Raw genomic sequence first — 22731 nt, forward strand, 5'->3', positions numbered from 1 at the left:
GTTAAAGGCGATCAAAGCAGGAGGGGTTTCTCATGGACCCTTACTGGGAATATAGGCACATTCATTAAAAATGTATTGCAGTAAAGTTAGTTATTCTCCGATTTTTAGCATCTGGAGTTATTTTTATCATGTTCATGCAATACTCAGTGCCCAGGCATCCCTCCTGCTCGCTGACGATGGTTTGCTAGGCCTGGGACTCTTCTCTGATCAGCTGCATAGTACTCAGCCCCAGGCAGCTGAGCAGGCACTGTTGGCATGTTAAAAGCCTTGCTGTCTGTCGTATCCACTGCTCGGTTGTCATGAATGAAGCATTAAGTGGCTTTCAACCACTGTCAGAAATCTTGCATTATGCCCTTACTGTGTTCAGTCCAGTACCAAAATGCCTGCACAGCCTATTTCAGGAAAGGAATTTCATACAGCAGCCATCAAAGACCCTGTGAAGGCTCGAGACATTGCCATCGGTGGTAGTTAAAGTACAGGTTTTACTTGTACCACCTTCTCTACTCGTGCCATCTGCTTCAGCACATCTGAGCAGCCAATGTTTAGGTTGCAGAATTGAGCTGGTCCAGACAAACCTAAGGGTTACTTAGTGTGGCTGAGTCGTTATAACCATACTGAGATTTCCACGTAGAGCAGGAGACAGGACTTTTTATGGCTCATTGGGGAAGGGAATCCCTGTGCTCCAAGACAGGACTTTCTTTTCTTTCTGAGCTTTCTCTCCCCCTGCAATCCCCCCATGCTATAAAAACTCCAGGGCCCAGCAGGCATAGGGAGGCCTCAGGGAAGGGACCTTGGGCATAGGCATAGTTTGACTTCTATTTGGGGGGAGGGCAAGGGCCAGCGGGGCTCGAGCCAGCTCCACATGGTGGGGTTCAGGGAGGGAGCGCCACCTTCACCCCCGACTCACCTCAGCAGGCCACCCATCTGTCTGGGTTGTGGGAGGGACTGCAACCAAAAATTATAACTCAAAGATGGGGGACTCAGCTCAAAAAGTTTGAAAATAGCTCAGGGTGCAGAGAGGGAGTAACTAGGGACTGTGTGCAGGCAAGGGAGTATCTCAGGATGCAGGGAGGGGGTACTTCAGGGTGGAGGGAGGGGTAACTAGGGGCTGTATATGGGCAGGGGGTTAGCTCAAGGTGCAGGGAGGGGGTAGCTAGGGTCTGTGTGCGGGCAGGGGGGTTTCTAAGAGACCCTGAGGTTACAAAAATGATGGATTGATGGGAATGGCTAACAGCTGTTTGGACACATGCCTGCATTTTTGGTTCCTTAGTGAGGACTACCTGCTTGGGGTGTATGCTCCAGGGTTCTTTGGTTCTGCCTTATCAAGGTCCAGTGTTCAAAGGGGTTAGCAAGGATTTCATTGTAGCTCGCCACAATGCTAAAACTTCTGAAATTAAATCAAGAAAACCAAAGCTGGGTTTGACATCTAACTTCTCTTTTAGCAGCCTCTTCTGTGTCTGAAGGAACTGGTTTGCTGCTATAGGTTCCAGGGTCCTTTTTAATCACCTGCTTTTTGAAAGTTCTTTGCTAACTTGAAGCAATGTTTTACTTTCCTATTAGGCCTTTCTTTAACAGAGGTGCCAGTGCTGTGTATGTGTGTCTATCTTCAGCCACCTCTGGGCTGGAACACAGCAGCTGTTTAACAGCATATAGCAACACTACACAATGGGAGAAAACAAGGTACAAAATGCAGAGCGCAGAATGTCTGGCAGTAATACCCCAATTTGGGATGCGGCCAAGATACCAGATACAAGATACCTCTACTCTGGAGAGAAATACTGTGTGTGCTATGGGGTCTTTAAGGACAGCAGGCGTTCCTCAGTTTCACAGCTCATTGGAACCTCAGCACTATGCCCCCGAATACCAGGTTTGGAGGGAAGAGTGCTACAACAGTCCAGTTGTACAATAGTGTGCAGACAGCGGGATGAGAAAATAAATCTCTCATTCTTATTGCTGGCCCAAACTAAAATCCACTCCCTATCCACATGTTCTGGGGAGGCAGCACAAGATACAAAGGGTCCTGTGCCTAGGGATAGCAGGAGCAAACCAAGGGCCCAATCCAGCAAAGTGCTGCGTGCCTTCAACTCCCTTGTACCCCAGGGTTGGACTTTCCTCCTCCCTATTTCCAGCATTTCAAGGTTGAATTTATACCATGAACAGTACCCAGATCTCTAGGATTCTCCTCAATACACCCTTACTCTTGCACTATCTCTCTTAAGGCTGAAATGCTAATGACAGAAACAAGCGAAGCCTAATAGAAACAGAGTTCACTTGACCAGCTCCACTTATCCCCATAGCAGAGAACAATCCAATATTTCCCACTGGCTCTCTTCAGGGATCCCATCTACGTGAAGATTGTGGCCTTGATCAAAGATTAATACAGTGTAGCAGACTCTTTAGTTGTATCTTCATTCCTTTATTAATGGGTGTATCAAGCAGAGAATATTTTTTTCCCTCCTGGATTTAAAAACCCAGGATTTTTCAGAAGATATCTAATAAGTAAGAGACAGCCCCTCCCCCCATGTAACTGAGACAGGAACATGTTTTTTGTGGATGATGTTTAAGTGTTTTCTCTCTCCTCTTTACATTGTTCCTTTTGGGGAAGAATTAAGCCAGGATGGGGAAGCACTGAAACGCTCCTGGAGTGGATGGCATGCCAGCCTCCTAGAATGTGTGCCAGGGCTCCAGGGCACAATGCCTGTGCAAGCACTCCTCCAGTTGGCTTATGCACAGAATCTTCCACCTGGTATAAACTAGCAGATGCCCCTGAGGGAAGTGCTTATGGTTCTGATAGTGTCCTTGTGATGCCTGGCATCCTTCAAGTCTTTGGCCTTTCCTTGCGCCCATGCCAACTTATGCTAGTTTCCCTGCAGCATCTTTTGGAATAGGCCCTGCATGGTTTTTATCTATGACTCAAGCTGTTCTCTCTGTTCCTACTCAGTCTCCTGTGAGGTCAGTTCTGGTTCCATTTATCTCAGGAGTACCCAGCAGCACGTGTCCTCATCAACACTTGCCACAAACGAGTGCAGGTGGTCTTTATTAATTGCATTTTTGTTGAAGGAAAGGAGAGAGGACTCCCCAAACACAACAGAGTCCCCGCCGCTGGGAAAGGGCTGTGGATTCAACAGCACACTGCAATGTCCTCATCTCTTTCACAGCTGGAAGCATCTGTGTGTCCTTCACTCAGTGTCCCACATCAGGAATCCACAGCGTGTCTGTGTTCCTCTCCTGTTCTGGGAAGTGATTGTCGGGAAGAGCCATACCTCCATCCTGTCAAAGGCTTCCCACTAGGGTCCCTGACTTCTTGTGCCCAAAACCAGGACTGAATGACTCGTCCTTCTCTTCAGCTGTGTAACTTCCTTTTGAGCCCTCTTCCCTTCTTCTACACTGAAACCTACCTCTTGAGTCCCTGACGTTTCATTTCACTTAATTTCTTAATTCCTACCTGTCCAGAATTCCATCTGTCCATTGTGTCCCCAATTGCCCTGGGGAGCTGTTAGTTCAGGATCCTCACTGTGCCTTAGTCATACCAGTATTACATACTGTCTGAGTTATAAATTCAGTGTCCAGAGAGATCCATCTGTCACAGCCCTCTTGGGAGAGGGGTGACTCAGAGGACTCTCCAGAAGGGCAAAGCCATGGAGTTATGGAACCCCATCAAAAATGTCATAGCACTTACACTGCTAAAAATGTCATAGCCTCTCAATGGTATGCAGTTGAGGGGATGGAGAAGCACCGTGTTGACCTGTCTGCAGAGTGTGTATTCATTGCTTTTACTTTTTCTGCATGACATGCATTTTTGAAAAGGAGATAGTGAATTTTCTGTTAGTTAATAGAAATTAAATGTGGGAAATCACCTCCTAAACCTTTTGTCCACATACATATTACACACACAGTTTGCTAAAAGAACATTTATTAAGATTGCGAAGTCAGGAAATGCCAAAATTAAAGTTGCCTAAGTCAGCCCCCTTGTGCATATACATTAGGTTACAGTCTTTAAATTACATTGTCACATAGCGTTTTTTCCACAGGATCCCTGCCTCATTCAGTGCACAGGGTAGGCCTGCTCTGGGGGTGAATCAGGGTTGTCGTTAGTAAGGGAGGCTGTTTTTTTCAAGGACTGCTGTGCTTCATTTCTTGGAGAAATTGGCAGTTGTATAATGAGTAAGGCAGGGACTGCAGGCAGAAAGAGGAGAGTCTCATGGCTGAAGCAGGTGAATGCTGCCCTAGAGAATTGCATTCTATCCCTGCCTCTGCCACGGAGTTTCCGTGTGAGTTCCCATGTAGTGCTGGGCAAGTCGCTTAAACCAAACTTTTCCCAGGTGCTTTGAACATAAAAAGTGCTATATATAATGCTGAGTACTCCGAAAAATCAGGTCCTGTGTCTCAAACTGGACACCAAAAATAGTGGAAACTTTTGACTTTGAATTTTCTGTGCTTCAGTCCCCCATCTGTAAATCTCCTGCCTGCACTTCATAGGGGTTGTGAAGAGAAATTAATGTTTGTGAAGAGCTCAGTATAGTGATGAGCACCATAGAAAAGCCTGTGAGGAAGTTAACAACTCTGTCTTCAGAGTGGGGTTTGAATAATGCTCAATAAGTAAGACCTAGGGCTACACCAGACTATACCATGTGATAGTACTGAGCATGCTACTGTGGGGGGCAGAAACTTGGCCGATGACAGTGGCTAGCAAAAAGAGACTGGAGTCTGTCCATCACAGGTGGCTGAGGAAGATACATAGGGTTATTGGAAAGACAAAATGTAACACACATGAGAGTAAACTAGCTGACAGAGCAGGACGTGTTAGGAAATACCACCAAAGGAAGACTGGTTCGACTGGTTGGGATATGTCCTCCATCTAGTGAACACGCGAAGCAAGCCCAGAACTGGGTACCTGAGAGAGGAAAGAGAAGGCGAGGAAGGCCAAGGAAGAACTGGCAGAAGACGGTGACAGAGGATACTGACTGCACTGGCATCACCTAGGAACACATACCACAATTAGTGAGTAACCATGATCAATGGAAGAACTGTACTGACCCATGTGTCAGAGGCATAGGAGGAACTGAGGTCTAAAGTGGACAGAAAAAGTGAAGAGCCACCATAACAAAGAGATATTAAAAAGACTTAGAAGAGTCTGGGTGGCACTAAGACCTAGTCATGGACAAAGGGACCCCAGGTGAGCAGTAAATGATAGTTCTCATTTCTGTCTTATGGCTGTTTGATGACCTGTGTAAATTGAGTCAATGTTCACAGCCTACTTTCCATGTGTTCAGGCTACATAAACCACCATGGCAGTGAGCACTAATTGGTCTCCTTGTTGTCTTGTCACAGCAGAGGCCAAGGATCGAAGGGGATTGCAGACTACATTGTTGTCTGCACTCTGTAGGTGGGTCCCTCCGTGGGCAGGGGCAGGTTGGGAACAGATTGAGCTACACATGGACAGTGAAAATGAAACAAAATATTGAATAGCTGTTTGTTAAGTGAGACTCATCATCCTGTGAACTGAATGGGGCAGGGTGCAATGGGAAAATAGTATGTGCTTATGTAATTTAAAAACTGTCATAATGTATACACACAAGGGGGCCGAATTAAGGGTGCACAGACAGCCTTAATTCTGATATTTTCTAGCTTTTGAGCTCTTGACTTTGCAGCCTTCATGTCCTTTTTTGTGTATAATTTCCTAGGGGTTTTAAAAATCAAACTGAAAAAAACAGAAATTTCACTGTGTGTCATCATTGACACCCACATGGTTCCTCGGCAGATCTGGAACATTTAGATCCACTGCATGGATCTCTGCCACTTGAGCTAATGGAGTACCTGATAGCAGTCATAGGTTGTTATTACTCTATGTGAACCAGCAATAGAGGGGAATGAGACACAACTTTGCCAGTAGGTTTCTGACAGCAAAGGAAGAGTGAGACTCTGGAATCTTGGGCTCCATTCCAGGCTCTATAGGGGAATGTGCGCTAGTGAGCACAGACTCTTCTGCCTGCTTTCCCCCAAGCTAGACCCCTTCTGCCCCATCACTTCTAATCTATCCCAGTCCTGTCTCTTCCCCAGTCCTGTCTTCCTTGCTTTCCAGTCCCAGTCTCCTTGTCTAATCCGTCCTAGTCTCCTCCTCTGGGCTTACTATCTGAATCACAATCTCCCACTTCCCACACTCACTCACAGTCTCCTTGCACAGCCAGTCCCAGTCTCCTCCTATCCCATCAGCTCCTCATCCAATCTCAGCGTTCCTTCTCCCCAGCCAACAGGCTTCTAGTCTCCATCCCCCTATATTTCTCTCACCAGCTCTCAGTCCTAGTCCTGCCCACCTCAGCTCCCAGTACCAGTCTCCTTACCTCACCAGTACCAACCTCCCTTCCTCACCCCAATGGCCTTGTCCAGCCAGTCCTAGTTTTTCTGCACACCACTCGAGTTCCAGTCTCACCAGATGGCTTGACCTAATCTACTCCTTTCTCTCTTCCCCATCCAGCTTTTGTCCGCTAAAGTTTGGTAAAGTTATGAGCAATGGAAAACAGGATCTTATAATGGGACGTGGCAGGCAGCTTTATAAATAGGCTTGTGCTACCCACCCCACCTGTAGTAATGGGGATTGAATTATAAATGTCATAAACAATAAAAAAGCATTCGTAGATTGTCTAGTGCTGCGTCCAGCTCTGCCTCCACACTTGGGCTGTAGTGGAAGGGCAATCTCTTCATTCGGCCTAGAGAGCTGTGTCCTCTGAATTCTGAGAGAAGTTAAGCTCAGCAAGATAAAATTCTGATTCCTAGCTTTTAAGACTCCCTGGATGCTGATTGGTAGGTGAGGAGATCACATGATTAAGGCCCTGTTTACACTACAAATATAACTGTGCCAGAGAACCTTCTTACAACATAGATATTCCCTGACCTGGTTACAAACATGGTGTGAACATGGTTTTATAACCAGACTTAGCCTTGGTCATACCCTGACATGGCTGCTTTATTTCTAGTGGAGACAATGTTAATGAACTACTGACCTGGAAGCTGTGGAGATAAAACTCAGTTTTTAGACTCAGAGTGTTTGATTTGTGAGGGGGTTTTTTGTTTTGTTTTTTTTGTTTTTTACAGTTTTGATTGTTCTAGGGAAATCTTTCTGAAATTATCAGAAGCTCTAACTGAGCAAACCTCATATCCTGGAGGATGTTATTAACCACTTGAATTAGACTTAAACTCTGCCCAGCTCACTGTGTACGTTTTTCACTTCTGAAAACAAGTGATTTTGCAAGGTAGTAAAAGAAGCTGCTGATGTTAGCTAAAGTAGTATGTATGTCCAACTCCAAGCAATAAAGCTGTTTCTTTTTGCTGCTGCTGCTTTCCTGTCCGTCCTATAGGAGTGTTATTTATTGCATCCTCTATTGCATCAAATATTACCAGCTCACTGGATAACTTTAAAAGTGCATGAGGTGAGGAGCATCAGACAAGTGCCCCAATTCTAAGCCTGCTTTCCCCAACACAATGGATTTTAGGTCTGTTACTTATTTATGCTGGCAGCCTGCCTGTACATTTCATTAAGAGACAAGGTGCATGAGGTAATATCTTCTATTGGACCAATTTCTGTCGGTGAGAGAGACACGCTTTCGAGCCACACAGAGCTCTTCTTCAGCTCTGGGAAAGGTATTCCCAGCATCACAGCTAAATGCAGGGTGGAACAGATTGTTTAGGATAAGTAGTGAGTACAGATTCTAAGACAGTGGTGCCCAACCTTATTACACAGAAGGGCCAGATAAACCTTAGCACATCTTTGTGTGGGCCAAACAGATTCTACATATTTTAAAAAGAAAAGGAGTACTTGTGGCACTTTAGAGACTAACCAATTTATTTGAGCATAAGCTTTCGTGAGCCACAACTCACTTCATCTGTGGCTCACAAAAGCTTATGCTCAAATAAATTGGTTAGTCTCTAAGGTGCCACAAGTACTCCTTTTCTTTTTGCAAATACAGACTAACACGGCTGTTACTCTGAAACCTGTACATATTTTAATAAGATTTAAAGTCACTTTGTATTGATTGAGATTTTAAGTTCAGCTTGTTTCGTATGTATTTAGATAGGTTGTTTCTATGTACAGTATTGTCTATTTACACACTTGTGTAAACTAAAATGGTAGCCTGCAGGCCGTAGGTTAGGCATCCATGTTCTGCGGGACCATTCCACCCTGCATGTAGCTGTGGTGCTGGGAGTACCTTTCCCAGCCCTGAAGAAGAGCGCTGTGTGGCCCGAAAGCGTGTCTCTCACCAAGAGAAGTTGGTCCAGTAAAAGCTGTTGCCTCTCCCACCTTGTCTCTCTCATATCTCGGGGTCGACATGGCGACAACTACACAGCACATGCGCTTCATACTAGTCGTGTGCCAGTTACCGCGATCATTGAGGATTTGTCAGCTTTTTGCTGGCTGCCCTCATGCTGCAATACTCATGGTCTTCTCCGGGGAGCCCCCCACCAGTGGATGTGAGCCATAGTGTGTGTCTGAGAGAGAGGAAAAGAGTGAGTGAGTCTCCTGGCGCTGTCTACGACCCCATCTTTGATATGTGCATTCTCATGCACAGGCTGGGAGGCATCTAGGCAACTCTCCCAATGTGCTGGAAACTGAGGGTATAAAGGGACCTGGCCGCCACGGCCTCCTGAGTGCCAAAGGAGTGGCAGGATCCAAACACAGCTCAGGGCTCCTAACACTGCCCTATTGGCTCTCCCCCATTTCTCTGTTCGTTAGGGTGTTTGCTGTCCAACTTCTCTGAAGTCTCTTCCAATGAATTCCAGGAATAATGGAAGGAGGTGAGTGGTAATTAGGGTAGCTCCCCTTTTTACCCCCTGGGACCCCAGCGTGTAGGGAAAGGGTGCCTGTGCACATGGGCCTACAGGGACTGCTGACTGTAACCCAAACACACGTCTCCCAAGACTGGAGCTCCATGGGGGCCGTCATTTTGGAGAATCCTGTTACTGTGGTAAGGGTCTGTGTTTTCCATGGCAACCATCACTGAGAATTTCTGTTTTTGTGGCTTTGTGTCTGATGTTTAATACAACTTCAGTGCCTGGTATTTCTTATTCCTGTGCATGCATTTGAATACTATACATGTATTTTGCGTTGTATTTCAGATTGTGACCTGTCCTAGTACCTCTTTCACTGACTTGGCAGAAATCGTGTCCAGAATTGAGCCAGTCAAAGCAGCTCTGGTAGATGGTGAGTTGGCTTATCGAGACAGTTATATGACAGATGATACACTTTTCTGGGTGAAGATTATTGCTACAATATACAAAGTACATAGTGCCATCCACATGCTTGTCTCTGCTCAATAGCAATCCAAGGAATACTGTCAAATCATCCCTGTGTTCTTGTTTGCTCTCACGTGAGCTCTGTTCATTAAGTAGGAAATTATTCCTCACTATTATTGTCAGCTTGGGCAGCTCGTGGCGAACGGGGGAAGTCCCAGATGACTGGAAAAAGGCTAATGTAGTGCCAATCTTTAAAAAAGGGAAGAAGGAGGATCCTGGGAACTACAGGCCGTTCAGCCTCACCTCAGTCCCCGGAAAAATCATGGAGCAGGTCCTCAAGGAATCAATCCTGAAGCACTTAGACGAGAGTAAAGTGATCAGGAACAGTCAGCATGGATTCACCAAGGGAAGGTCATGCCTGACTAATCTAATCGCCTTCTATGATGAGATTACTGATTCTGTGGATGAAGGGAAAGCAGTGGATGTATTGTTTCTTGACTTTAGCAAAGCTTTTGACACTGTCTCCCACAGTATTCTTGTCAGCAAGTTAAAGAAGTATGGGCTGGATGAATGTACTATAAGGTGGGTAGAAAGTTGGCTAGATTGTCGGGCTCAACGGGTAGTGATCAATGGCTCCATGTCTAGTTGGCAGCCGGTGTCAAGTGGAGTGCCCCAGGGGTCGGTCCTGGGGCCGGTTTTGTTCAATATCTTCATAAATGATCTGGAGGATGGTGTGGATTGCACTCTTAGCAAATTTGCGGATGATACTAAACTGGGAGGAGTGGTAGATACGTTGGAGGGCAGAGATAGGATACAGAGGGACCTGGACAAATTGGAGGATTGGGCCAAAAGAAACCTGATGAGGTTCAATAAGGATAAATGCAGGGTCCTGCACTTCGGACGGAAGAACGCAATGCACCGCTACAGACTAGGGACCGAATGGCTAGGCAGCAGTTCTGCGGAAAAGGACCTAGGGGTTACAGTGGACGAGAAGCTGGATATGAGTCAGCAGTGTGCCCTTGTTGCCAAGAAGGCCAATGGCATTTTGGGATGTATAAGTAGGGGCATAGCGAGCAGATCGAGGGACGTGATCGTTCCCCTCTATTCGACATTGGTGAGGCCTCATCTGGAGTACTGTGTCCAGTTTTGGGCCCCACACTACAAGAAGGATGTGGATAAATTGGAGAGAGTCCAGCGAAGGGCAAGAAAAATGATTAGGGTCTGGAACACATGACTTATAAGGAGAGGCTGAGGGAACTGGGATTGTTTAGTCTGCGGAAGAGAAGAATGAGGGGGGATTTGATAGCTGCTTTCAGCTACCTGAGAGGTGGTTCCAAAGAGGATGGTTCTAGACTATTCTCAGTGGTAGAAGATGACAGGACAAGGAGTAATGGTCTCAAGTTGCAGTTGGGGAGATTTCGGTTGGATATTAGGAAAAACTTTTTCACTAGGAGGGTGGTGAAACACTGGAATGCGTTACCTAGGGAGGTGGTAGAATCTCCTTCCTTAGAAGTTTTTAAGGTCAGGCTTGACAAAGCCCTGGCTGGGATGATTTAATTGGGGATTGGTCCTGCTTTGAGCAGGGGGTTGGACTAGATGACCTCCTGAGGTCCCTTCCAACCCTGATATTCTATGATTCTATGATTCTATCCCATCCTGGAGGAACTTAGACTTTAGTGATGAGGAATGCTGTTCAGATGCTTCTTGGATTCATCTTAATCTGCCTTCCTCTGCTCCACCATGCCTTGAGTCTACCCATTCCCCATAGGCAAGGCTTCTGAAATGAATCCTATTTATACTTTTTCAGTTGCATTTCTTGTGAGCCTTTCAGGGATGTGAAGTGCCATGCCCTGTACATGAAGTAGGCCTTATTTTCTCCCTTTATCCCTCAGCGTTAATGTTTTGACAACGCCCCAGTGCAGCCTCAGCCATGCAGAAGCCAGGTCTCCTTCAAATCCTCCTCCCCACATTGTGTGGAAAGTGCTGAGTTGTAGATTGGGGCTTTGTTGATGTGGCCACCCAAGTTGTTGTGTCTTCACCTTTTGGCTTGGTCATCTATAGTCTTGAGATGGGAAAGGAAGGTAGTCTGGAGGCCCAATGCAGGGAACTTTCCCCACTCTTATTAAAACAGTGCTGAATGATTCACTGGCTCACATTTTATTCCCCCCCCCCCATTGGGAACATCAGCACATTAGAGGCTTTTTCAAGCATTTCTTATTTCCCATTCCCTCTCTCACTTAACCAGGCTCTAATGGGCAATACCGAAGAACATGTAATGGCTGCTCTGCTTGTGCACACAGTTGCTACACTCCCAGGGGTTCTCAACCTGTCTATCATTGTGGGCCACGGGTTGAGAAGTTAGCAGCCCCTCCATCTACAACTCTGTTGCGATGTCCCTGCAGCTCTTTGACATGCTAATTCCCATCCCTGTGCCTAATGAAGAAAATATTAATCAAATATATTTAAACAGTCATTAAGAATAGGAACAAAAGGTTCTGCATAACACGGTTACTAGTGGCGTGACTATTTAGACCAGTTGTGATTTAAAAGCTTTATTGCAGCAACCTGATCCCCAGTAAACCTCCTGCTTGCCTGCCTGGTACGATCCCACCGCGCTGTCAGTTACAGAAACAGGAATAAAACTACCTCTGTAGCATAGGAAAATTCACAAGCTAAAACAAAAGATAACCTAATGCATTTCCTTGCCTACTTACAATTTCTGTACTTTTAGATCTATTATTCCAGATATATTTTCAGGAGCTGTTGTACCTGCTTGGTCTCTCCCTCCATCTGGAGAGGGAACAACAAAGAGAACACAAACAAAATCTTCCCCCCTAGATTTGAAAGTATCTTCTTTCCTCATTGGTCCTTCTGGTCAGGTGCCAACTAGGTTATTTGACCTACTTTACCCCTTAAGGTAAGGCGATTCAGTACAGCTGCCAAGGAGGGATTTTATGCTACCCTTCTCTCTGTATTTATGACAGCTGTGCTCAGGGATTCACATATGCACACTTTAAAGTGAAGTTAATGAGTCTGACTTCAATCTTAATTTTCCTCACTTCTGTGCTCTTAAGGCTTCTATTTCATCTATAACTAGCTCAAAGGTGCTTACATGTTAAAAGGGCCAAAGGTCAATGCAAGAGACATTGGGAGGCCCAGTGTGCTTTAATCCAAGGTGTAATAGGGCACAGGGCCATCCCTAGCTATTTTGGTGCCCTACGCAGCCCCAGGCCTCCGTGGGGGACAGGGGCTGGCCACTTCCTGCGGGAAGTGGAGTGACCCGGCCCCAGCCTGCTCCACTCCCCTGGCTCCCAGCCGCGCCGCCGGCAAGTGCTGGGGGGCGGTTACCCCCTCCCCACAAGCCTGGGAGCCAAGGGAGCAGAGCAGGCTGGGGCCAGGTCCCTCCACTTCCTGCAGAAAGTGGCCAACCTCCCCCGCCCCTATCCCCCACGGAGGCCTGGGGCACAGCCTCCCCTGCGAAGGCCTGGGCCCCCAGGCTGCTCTGCTGCCCTGGCTCCCAGGCTTGGGGGGAGGGGGGAACCGCCCCCTCCAGCACTCACCGGTGGCGCAGCGGGGAGCGGAGCAGGCGGGGGCTGGGTCACTCTATTTACCGGTGAGTGCAGGCCCGACAGCTTCTGGAGTCTTCAGGGGAGTGGGGGCAGGGCTGGGGCGGGAAAAGGCAGGGCTGGGGCGGGAGCCATGGGGAAGGAGCAGGGCAGGGGCTGGGGCAGCACGCAGCTGCGCAGAGCACCAGGAAATGTGGTGCCCCAAATTTCCTGGTGCCCTACACAGCTGCATGAGGGTAAGGACAGCCCTGATAGGGCAAGTGAAAAATGGCACAGCTCAGCTCTGACTTCATTTGCCCTTTAACACAATTTTGTATGTTTATTTTCTTTGCCCTTTCTTTGTAGTAGCACTGGACATATATAAAAGAGCCATTCTTCTCCACTGTAGATCACTGGTACAGAAGACAGCTTAAAAGAGTGGTGCTGTCCATTATGTCAATGTATACTGTTGGGGACACACAATATTATCGTAGCTGCATAATTGACTCGAGCAGCATTTAAGCAATAAAATGGTGTGTAATCTTTTTACTGCACTAAAGACATTCTAAAACCCCCTTAGGAAAAGTAATTATTGTGCACATGCGGCAGCCTTAGGGTCTGGCTATTTTAAAAAATAATTCAATATAAATGTCTAAAAAGTACGAGTCCACATAAGATTGTGGCAGACTGCCCCTGATTCCATGATGTACAGGGGCTGGCCACCTCCTGCGGGAAGTGGAGTGATGCGGCCCCAGCCTGCTATTTTGGAAGAGTTATTGGCACACAAAAGATCTAACCCACAGAACCTTATTCCTTCGCATCAGCTGTATCACCTGCAGAAATGGAGTTATAAAAGAGAAACAAAAACCACACAGAATTAGCAAGAATGGGCCTGCGCCTCCCAGAGCAGCCATGTGATCTTTTCACCATCATCCTTGTCTTCCCCTGCCTCTCCTGCTTCTGTTTCTCTGTTATACTCACCTCTTGTCATGTGTAACATTTGGATTGTTTGCTCTTTGAAGCAGGGACCACGCCTTCCCGTTTGTTCTCTAGTCTAGAGCACTGTTGCTGAGTGCTGTAGAACTGCTGAATAATGAAAACCTTGGGGAATTACCGCATCGGAATAGCCTAGTGCATGTGAACACATTCCAGTCTGCAAGAATGACTGTTGCCATTTGTTTTATTGTTTGTCTTTCTGAACCAAGGTGATTGGAAGTGAATAAAGCACCGCCCGCAGTGGGCTCTGTTCTCGCAGTACAAGTACGCAATAACATTAGTGACCACACTGCTGTTGGAAGCATTTGTTTAGAAAGCCATCTTAGGCTGTTTGTTCACTTTTAGCTCAAAGTAAGTTTTAACAAAAAAGTTGTAAACCTCTGAAAACATTATCATCTGTGGTAAACTTCAGGTGCAGTGAGTTTAATTCCAGCATTTCCTCACCAAGTTTATATCAAGGGCCTCCTTTTTAATCGTAGCCATTATATTTAATTAAAGCTACAAGTTGCTCTCTGAACCACTAGAGGGAAAAGTAATGGCCAAGTGTTTTTAATCCGTTTTCTGCCAGCTTGTTATAGCCATTGTATTAGAATAAAATGCTAAGGAACAGAATGTACTGTCATCTATTGACTGTTCCAGCGTGAGCAATACTTAAGTAATCAGCTAATTCATTTTAAGTACAAGACCTGTTCCTCAGAACCAAGTTGAAAAAGACTTTTCTTCTTCTTTATCATGTGACTCCTGTATGGCCCTTCGATACACAGTCCAGTGGTGTCTGCGTTTGCCATGACTGTTGGGATCACAGGTGGGATTACCCTTATACTGCTGCTTAGCAATGAGTATGCCATCCTCAGAGGCTTTAACATTTCCATTTGGGCAAAATCGGCCTTTGCTTATAAATAGACACCAGGCTAAACCTTTGAGTTATCTGTTCCCTCACAGCAGTTATCTGTTCCCTCGCAGCAAATCTCTCTGCTCTTAGAGAGATTTCAAGTAAATCATTGATTGTGCACATTTCACTTAAACCCACACCTGCTGTAAGAGGGTTCAGTTTGACATTATTGATACTGGAGTTAGATCCCCATTGAAATCAGTAAGGCTCCACATGGGTTCAGGGTTCACTTTGCACAATGCTTATTACAAGGCTAAGGCCCTAGAGACTAACGAAGTCTTAATTACTATGGCAGTGCTCTAGCACCATCACAGGAGGGAATGGTGATTAGGGCAGAAGTGCAAACCTCACGGAAACTTTAAAAACAGACAAGCCAAATGTCACGGGTGTTTTAAACCCAAGAGAATCTGGGCTTACCTAGGGGGCTAATAGGGAGCAGGATTCCACACACAGGCCAGTGCTGGGGACACTGGCATGTCTGCTCTGACAGCCCCCCCATGGGAAAGGGGGCCAATTGATTTAAAATGTGGAGTTAGTTTAGGGTTGTAGGGGTCAGCTAGGAGGATCCAGCAACTCCCATGTTTGAAGGTGTTCATCCATCTCGCAGTATATGCCCCATACTTGGTATCTACACAGATAACTTTGTAGCTGTTAAGCGTCTAGGTGAAGCTGGTTTAACTGCTACTGGCACATCTGCTCCATCTCCCTGCCCACTCACTGCAAACCCACCAACGTTTCAGACATCACAAGAGGATGGTTATTTTCCTAAGCCCCCAAAAGCAGGAGTGGTGATCTAGTGACACAAATAGAAACCCAGGTCTCTGCTTGCACTGTGTATGTAGCCATGATGGATCTGTCTGATCACTGTGTATGGCCCCCTTCAGAGAGCTATTTGTGCACTTCACAAACAGGAATTCATTTATCCTCAGAACCATCTTATGAAGTGGAGCAGGATTTTACAGATGGGGAATTGAGCCACAGAGGGATCCAGTGACTTGTCCAAGTTCACACGGGGAGGCAGGGGGAAGATCTGGAAACAGGATCCAGCTCTCCTGAGTCCCAGCTGGCCTTGTGGGTAGAGCACTATGCCTCGTCTTAGCTGTGATGTGTTCAGGCAAGAAGCAGTAAACAGAAGGCTAGGGTCCCGGTGGACACGAGTGGAGCAGCACATCGGCATCGTTACTTTTGTGGCAAATTGCCAGCACTACTATGATGGGTCTCGCGCTTTCTCTTCTTGGGGGGAGGAGGGGGTTCAGGGCACCGTTTCGTGCCCCTGAACTGGGGTATTAACTGCCCCACTAGTGTCCTAGAAGAGGGGACTGGAGAGGGAGGGACCCGGGCCTGCCCTCTACTCCGGGTCCCAGCCCAGGGGCCCTAGGGATAGCGGTAAACCACTTGAACTAGCGGTTCCTTCCCCTGAGCTACTTCCCTTTCCTGCCCTTCAGCTTGTGGGGCTTCCTGCCCTCCCTCTGCACAAACCAGGTGTCCCTTTACCTAGGGTCTTGGTTGTCTTAGCCCACCACAGCACTTCTCCAAACTCTCCTCTACTTCCCTCCAAACTTCTCTCTGCTCCAACGCCAATCCGCTCTGCTTCAACTCCTCCAAACCGCTCTCTGCTCCAACGCCAATCCGCTCTGATTCAACTCCTCCAAACCGCTCTCTGCTCCAACGCCAATCCGCTCTGCTTCAACTCCTCCAAACCGCTCTCTGCTCCAACGCCAATCCGCTCTGCTTCAACTCCTCCAAACTGCTCTCTGCTCCAATGCCAATCCACTCTGCTTCAACTCCTCCAAACTGCTCTCTGCTCCAGCACCAATCTGCTCTGCTTCAACTCCTCCAAACTTCTCTCTGCTCCATCACCAATCCACTCTCCTTCAACTCCTTCAAACTGCTCTCTGCTCCAACGCCAATCCGCTCTGCTTCAACTCCTCCAAACTGCTCTCTGCTCCACCGCCAATCCGCTCTGCTTCAACTCCTCCAAACTGCTCTCTGCTCCACCGCCAATCCGCTCTGCTTCAACTCCTCCAAACTGCTCTCTGCTCCACCGCCAATCCGCTCTGCTTCAACTCCTCCAAACGGCTCTCTGCTCCACCGCCAATCCGCTCTGCTTCAACTCCTCCTCTTGTCTGATTGAAGCAGGGAGGTTTTATCATGTGACTGGCTTCAGGTGCTTTAATTGGCTTCAGGTGCTTTAATTAATCTATAGCAAACTTTCTCCTCTCCAGGGAAGAAGGCTCCCTTCTGGCACTCTCCTGCTGCCCTCTGGCCTGGGCTTTCCTTGCTTTTTGCCCCTGCTTTAGGTCCCCCCCCCCACACGTGACCGGGCCAGACGCTTTTTCTTCGTTCTGTGTTTTGGTTTTTTTTTTGCTGTTTTTCTTTGCTGCCGTTCGAGTGCTGGTCGGCTGCCAGCTTGCCTGCCAGCCCCCCCACGCCTGCCAGCCCCCCCACGCCTGCCCTCGGACGCTGCTATTGCTTCAGCTGCAACCCCCGGAGGAGAGGGGAGGACTGCCAACCCGCTCCCCAGAGGAGGGGAGTGGACGCCCCCAGACCCAACCGTTTTGCTGTTTGTTTGTGGACCCGCAATTAATCATCTCCTTATCTTTGCTTGGCATTTTTGGAATGCTCCACGAAGACCGGGAGAGAAGACAGCTGACAGAGACATCGCCCAGGGACGCTACAAATCATTGTGGAGGGGGCCGTAAGACTGAGTAACTTTTGAACTGTACTCTCGTGTGGGGGGAGTTTGACTGTGTCTTAACTGCATTTGTAGGGGCACAGGGGGTGTGGCACGGAGCTGCCCCCCGATCCATTGGTGCCCCCCCCACACGACTACAACCGTCACGGCCCCCCCGCCGTCCGTCCCTGCTGGCAACCTGCCGTCTGCCTCTAGCCTCAACTGCTTGCTTTGAATTCCATCGTCCGGACCAGACACGACAGCCGACCAAACGAGACTCTTTGGACAAACGCGCGTGGGTCCGCGTTGCCCCCCCCCCCCGGACTGCCCACCCCACAGTTTGCCCCTACCTGACCCCAACTCCTGTTTCCTTCCCCTGTCCAGTCCGACCCATTTGGCCCCCCCCCTGCCTGCAGCCCAACAGGGAGAAGTGGTTAATCTGCTTCCCCCTCCCCCCCCTCTTTCTGGTGTCTCCCCGTCTCTCCCTGCTCACGATGGCGGGGACTGAGAGGGGTGAGGCCCCTCTAACAACCTCAGTTGCCCCTCCCCCATCTACCCCCCTCCCCAACCCCCAAGCCCCCCTCCCCACCACTGCTGCCAAAACACCTGCCACGGCCCGGCATCGGCACCGGGGCGACTATTACCACTGCTATGCCCACCGCCCCCCCCAGATTCTAGGAAAGCCCCCCTGGTTAGCCGGAAAGGCCAGGGTGCGAAGAAGGGGAAGGGCCCCGCCACAACCACCAAGCCCTCCATGGCAGGGGCTACCCCCACCGCTGTGGCCTCGTCATCGACCATGGCGTCCCTCCCCGCTGTTCCCTCCACCTGCTCTGCGAGCGTCCCTCCCCCAGCCCCCAGGGCGTATGTCCGTGTGGTGGCAGCCCCCCCCGCCTGCCGCCTCATCATCTCGCCCACCCACCGCCTCCGCTACCATCAATAGCAGCCGGGGCCCCTTTCCCACCATGACCAGGAAGCATGGCGTCCGTTGCCTCCTGGTGCCCGCCTCGCCCCATGTGGAGACATACGTGCAGGCGTTGGCGAGGGTGGTAGGACCCACGGCTATTGTGGCGGCCTCCAAAATGTACAGGAAGGTCGTCCTTTTCTTAGCATCGGAGGCTACCGCCCAGGAGGCGGTGGAGAAGGGCCTGGCGGGGGGGGGGGGGGGTGTTTGTCCCCCTGGAGCTGCTAGGAGACCTGGGCGTCCGCCTAGTCCTGATCTCTGTCCCTCCCTTTCTACCCAATGCCACCCTGTTACCCGCTCTCTCCACCCTGGGGAAACCCGTTTCTGTCATCAGCCCTCTCCCGTTGGGCTGCAAGGACCCCACCCTCCGTCACGTCCTCTCGTTCCGCCGGCAAGTGCAGCTTCTACCGCCGCCGGCGGCACGTGACAGAGAGGTGCTCGAGGGGTCCTTCCTAGTCCCCTACCAGGAAGCCCGCTATCGGGTCTACTATTCCACAGGAGAGGCCCGGTGCTACCTCTGCCGATCAGCGGGGCATGTCCGAAGAGACTACCCCTTGGCCTGGCGGGGAGGGGCACCCAAGACGCCCGAGACCCGGCAGGACATCGGCTCCGTCCTTGCCGACGCCCCTGGCCGCCCAACATCTGAAACCACCTCTCCTCCTGCTCGATCCACCGCTGCTCCTGCCTGGGCCCAAGAGACACCTCCCCTACAACGCCCAGACGAGCGAGGGAGCCCCGCCCTTGCTGTTAACAATCCAGCAGAGCCTATGGAGGAAGGTGCAACAAAGATATTACCGGGCATAGGAGAGGGCCCGCCCCAAGGGGAACCGCCCCGTACTCATGCTGCCTCACCGCTACCCCCCCGAGCCCCTGAACCATCGCCTCCTCCCCCTGACACGACCCCTGCTAACCAGCCCCCAGACAATGCTATGGAGGGCTGGACCCTAGTCCAGGGAAAGCGAGGCAAGCGGAAGGCTCGAGCTCCGCTGCAACCATCCAATGCGGAGGCCCCCCGGAAGACCAGGAAGGGAGGCACTGACACTGAGCCTTCCGCTATGCCCAAGAGTGAGATCCATCCGCCGGTGTCAGGAGGGGAAGACAAAATAGCACTGGAAGGTAGGATCTCCTCTCCGAGACCCCTGAGGAAGCCCCTTCTGCCTGAATATCACCCGAACCCCCCACGAACCCCGAAGCGACCGTCGTAGCGGGCGCTAGAGGGGAGACCCCCCGGGGTAGCAGAAGACGACCTCTCCTCTATGTATGAGGAGATCGAGGCCCTAGGTTTGACCCTGATCACCCAGGGAGAGAATGACCTCCTGCCGGCTGACCTCGATCTGGGCAACCTTACCCCAGCCCCCCTTTCCCCATGCTCCCTCCCCCTAACCGCCTTCCCGGGCGAGCACCCTGCAGAAGGTGTCCACCACTTGATGCCATGGCTGCCAAATCCACCACAGAGCCTGCGCCTAGCATCATTGGGAGCCCCCTCCCCACCCCCTTAACCCTCAAATCTGTTCGGGAGGCACCACCTCTCAGCTGCTTGCCTCCCGAAGCCCAGAGCCTCGCCTCTGCCCCCACCCCCACCCCTGTCCCTGCCCAATCCACCTCCTCCTGCAATGCTATTGCCGCCCCTGGGGTTATTTCTTTCCCGTTTTTTGAGGATCCCCCCCAAGGAGCAGCCTTTGCATTTTCCTGCCGCGACCCATTAGGAGCTGCAGTTTTCCCTCCGCAGTCCTCTTCTACCCCAAGGCTTGAGACGGACCTAATAACTTTAGCCTGTCAGATGCCCCGTCGGTGGTCCGCACCCTGCCTGCCCGCCTCAGCGGACCACGAGGCTGCACCAAGAGCCCCACCAGGGAATAACCGGGAAATCGCAACCCCACCCCCCCATGAGTTGCGAAAAGCGTTGCAAGAGTTTTTAGAAGATATCCGTGGCTCCCGCAACAGGGTACAGCTGGCTCTCCAGCGATGGGGGGACTTTGATCAAATCCTCCAGGCCACAAGGGCCCTTATAAAGGAGGGTAAAGGGAAAGGAAGGCACGGTGCCGCGGCCTACGGGCGGGTCCGCAGCTTCCGTGATGATTTACTCACTTACGGGATGGGTCGCGGATTGTTGCGCGACCTGCCGGGGGCTGCGAACACCCCCGCCAACAAGGAACCCCCATCCCTCCGCATGACGCCCCTCATTATTGCAACTTTGAACACCAGGGGCTGTAGGATGGCTCTCCGCAGGTCCCAGGTGTTCTCTTACCTTCGGGAAGGGGCGAACTCTGTGGTTTTCCTGCAGGAGACCCATACGGATCCGACCGCCGAGGACAGCTGGCGGCTGAGTGGGGGGACGGGGTCTACTTCAGCCACTTCACAATTCAACAAGCTGGAGTGGCGACCCTGTTCTCCCCCAACCTACGGCCCGAGGTGCTAGGGGTCACTGAGGCCGTGCCGGGCCACCTGCTGCATCTCCGAATCCGTATGGAGGGGCTCATGGTCAACCTCGTTAACATCTATGCCCCGACAGTGAGCCCGAAGCGGCCGCAATTCTATCAGCGGGTGTCTGACTTCCTCAGCATCCTAGATTCTCACGAGTGCCTAGTCCTGGGAGGGGACTTTAACACCACCCTTGAGGAACAGGACGGCTCAGGGGCCGAGCTGAGCCTGGCCGCTGCAAACATTCTCCGAGAAATAGTCGAACATCACTCCCTAGTAGACGTCTGGCGTGACCACCACCCAGATGACACTTCCACGTTCACCTTTGTCCGGGTGGAGGCCCATCGGTCACACCACTCTTGGTTGGACCGTATTTATTTATCCCGTTTCCATCTTTCACAGGCCCACTCCTCCAACATTCGGCCGGCCCCATTTTCCGACCATCATCTAGACACCATAACAGCCTCCCTCCGTGCAGAGTGGCCGGGGCCGGCCTATTGGCACTTTAACAACAGCCTGTTGGAGGATGAGGGCTTCGTGACGTCCTTCCAGGAGTTTTGGCTGGCCTGGGGAGAGCAGCGGCGTGCCTTTCCCTCGGCGCGGCGATTGTGGGATCTAGGGAAGGTGCACGCCAAGCTCTTCTACCGTGACTACACCCGGGGCACCAGCCGACGGAGAAATGCAGCGATAGAGCAGTTGGAACGGGAGGTCTTAGAGATGGAGAGGCGTCTGGCCGCCAACCCCGAGGACCCGTTCCTCTGCGGAGCATGCCGGGAGAAGCGGGAGGAGCTCCGGGCCCTCGAGGACCATCGGGCCCGAGGTGCCTTTGTTCGATCCCGCATCCGCCTCCTTCGGGAGATGGACCGCAGCTCCCATTTCTTCTACACCCTGGAGAAAACGAGGGGGGCCAAGAAACACGTCACCTGCCTTCTAGCAGAAGACGGCGCCCCCCTCACGGATCCAGTGGAGATGTGTGGGAGGGCCCGTGACTTCTACACAAGCCTTTTCTCCCCGGATCCGACTGATCCTGGCGCTTGCGGGGTGCTCTGGGACAATCTCCCCACGGTCATCATGGGCGACCGAGACCGACTAGAGCTGCCTCTCACCCTGGCCGAGTTCTCGGAAGCCCTCCGTCGCATGCCCACCAATAAATCTCCGGGCACGGATGGGTTGACCGTGGAGTTCTACTGCGCGTTCTGGGACATCCTGGGCCCAGACCTAGCCACTGTCTGGGCTGAGTCTTTGCAGGGCGGGGTCCTCCCTCTTTCGTGCAGGCGAGCAGTGCTCGCCTTATTGCCGAAGAAGGGGGACCTCCGCGATTTACGAAACTGGCGTCCCGTCTCGCTCCTTAGCACGGACTACAAAATCGTAGCGAAAGCAATCTTGCTGCGGCTAGGGTCCGTGATGGCGGACGTGATCCACCCAGACCAGACCTATACTGTCCCGGGTTGTAGCATTTTTGACAACCTATTTCTAGTCCGAGATCTTTTGGAACTCGGGCGTAGAGACGGTCTGTCGTTCGTCCTCCTGTCTCTTGATCAGGAGAAGGCGTTCGATAGAGTGGACCATGGGTACCTCCTGGGCACTCTGCAGGCGTTTGGATTCGGACCTCAGTTTGTGAGTTTTCTCCAGGTGCTGTACGCTTTCGCGGAGTGTCTGGTTAGGCTCAACTGGACCCTGACCGAACCGGTCAGCTTCCGGCGAGGAGTACGGTGGGGTGCCCCCTCTCGGGCCAGCTGTACACTCTGGCGATCGAGCCCTTCCTCTGTCTCCTCCGCAGGAGGTTGACGGGGTTGGTGCTGCGGGAACCGGAGCTGCGGCTGGTCCTGTCGGCGTACGCCGATGACGTGCTCCTCGTGGTCCAGGACCCGGGGGACTTGGCGCGGGTGGAGGCTTGCCAGGCCATCTATTTGGCAGCCTCCTCCACCCGAGTCAACTGGGTCAAGAGCTCTGGCTTGGCGGTGGGGGACTGGCGGCGGGTGAGCTCCCTCCCACCCGCGCTTCAGACCATCCA

General features: G+C 50.8%; 1 protein-coding gene across 2 annotated transcripts in view; it reads left to right on the plus strand.

Annotated features, from left to right (window-relative positions):
- PNPLA7 (patatin like domain 7, lysophospholipase) overlaps positions 1-22731 on the plus strand; it is a 400735-nt gene that overhangs the window by 369337 nt on the left and 8667 nt on the right. Inside the window, exon 34 of one of the 2 annotated variants that reach the window (XM_074973884.1) lies at positions 4863-5082. In XM_074973884.1, coding sequence (XP_074829985.1) covers positions 4863-4865 — 3 coding nt within the window. In that variant the 3' untranslated portion in view covers positions 4866-5082. Of the gene's footprint in view, positions 1-4862; positions 5083-9111; positions 9197-22731 lie in introns of those variants that run through there. The other variant, XM_074973883.1, reaches the window with a different exon arrangement.

Source organism: Natator depressus, chromosome 16 (assembly GCF_965152275.1).
Source record: "Natator depressus isolate rNatDep1 chromosome 16, rNatDep2.hap1, whole genome shotgun sequence".
In the NCBI taxonomy this organism is placed as follows: domain Eukaryota; kingdom Metazoa; phylum Chordata; order Testudines; family Cheloniidae; genus Natator; species Natator depressus.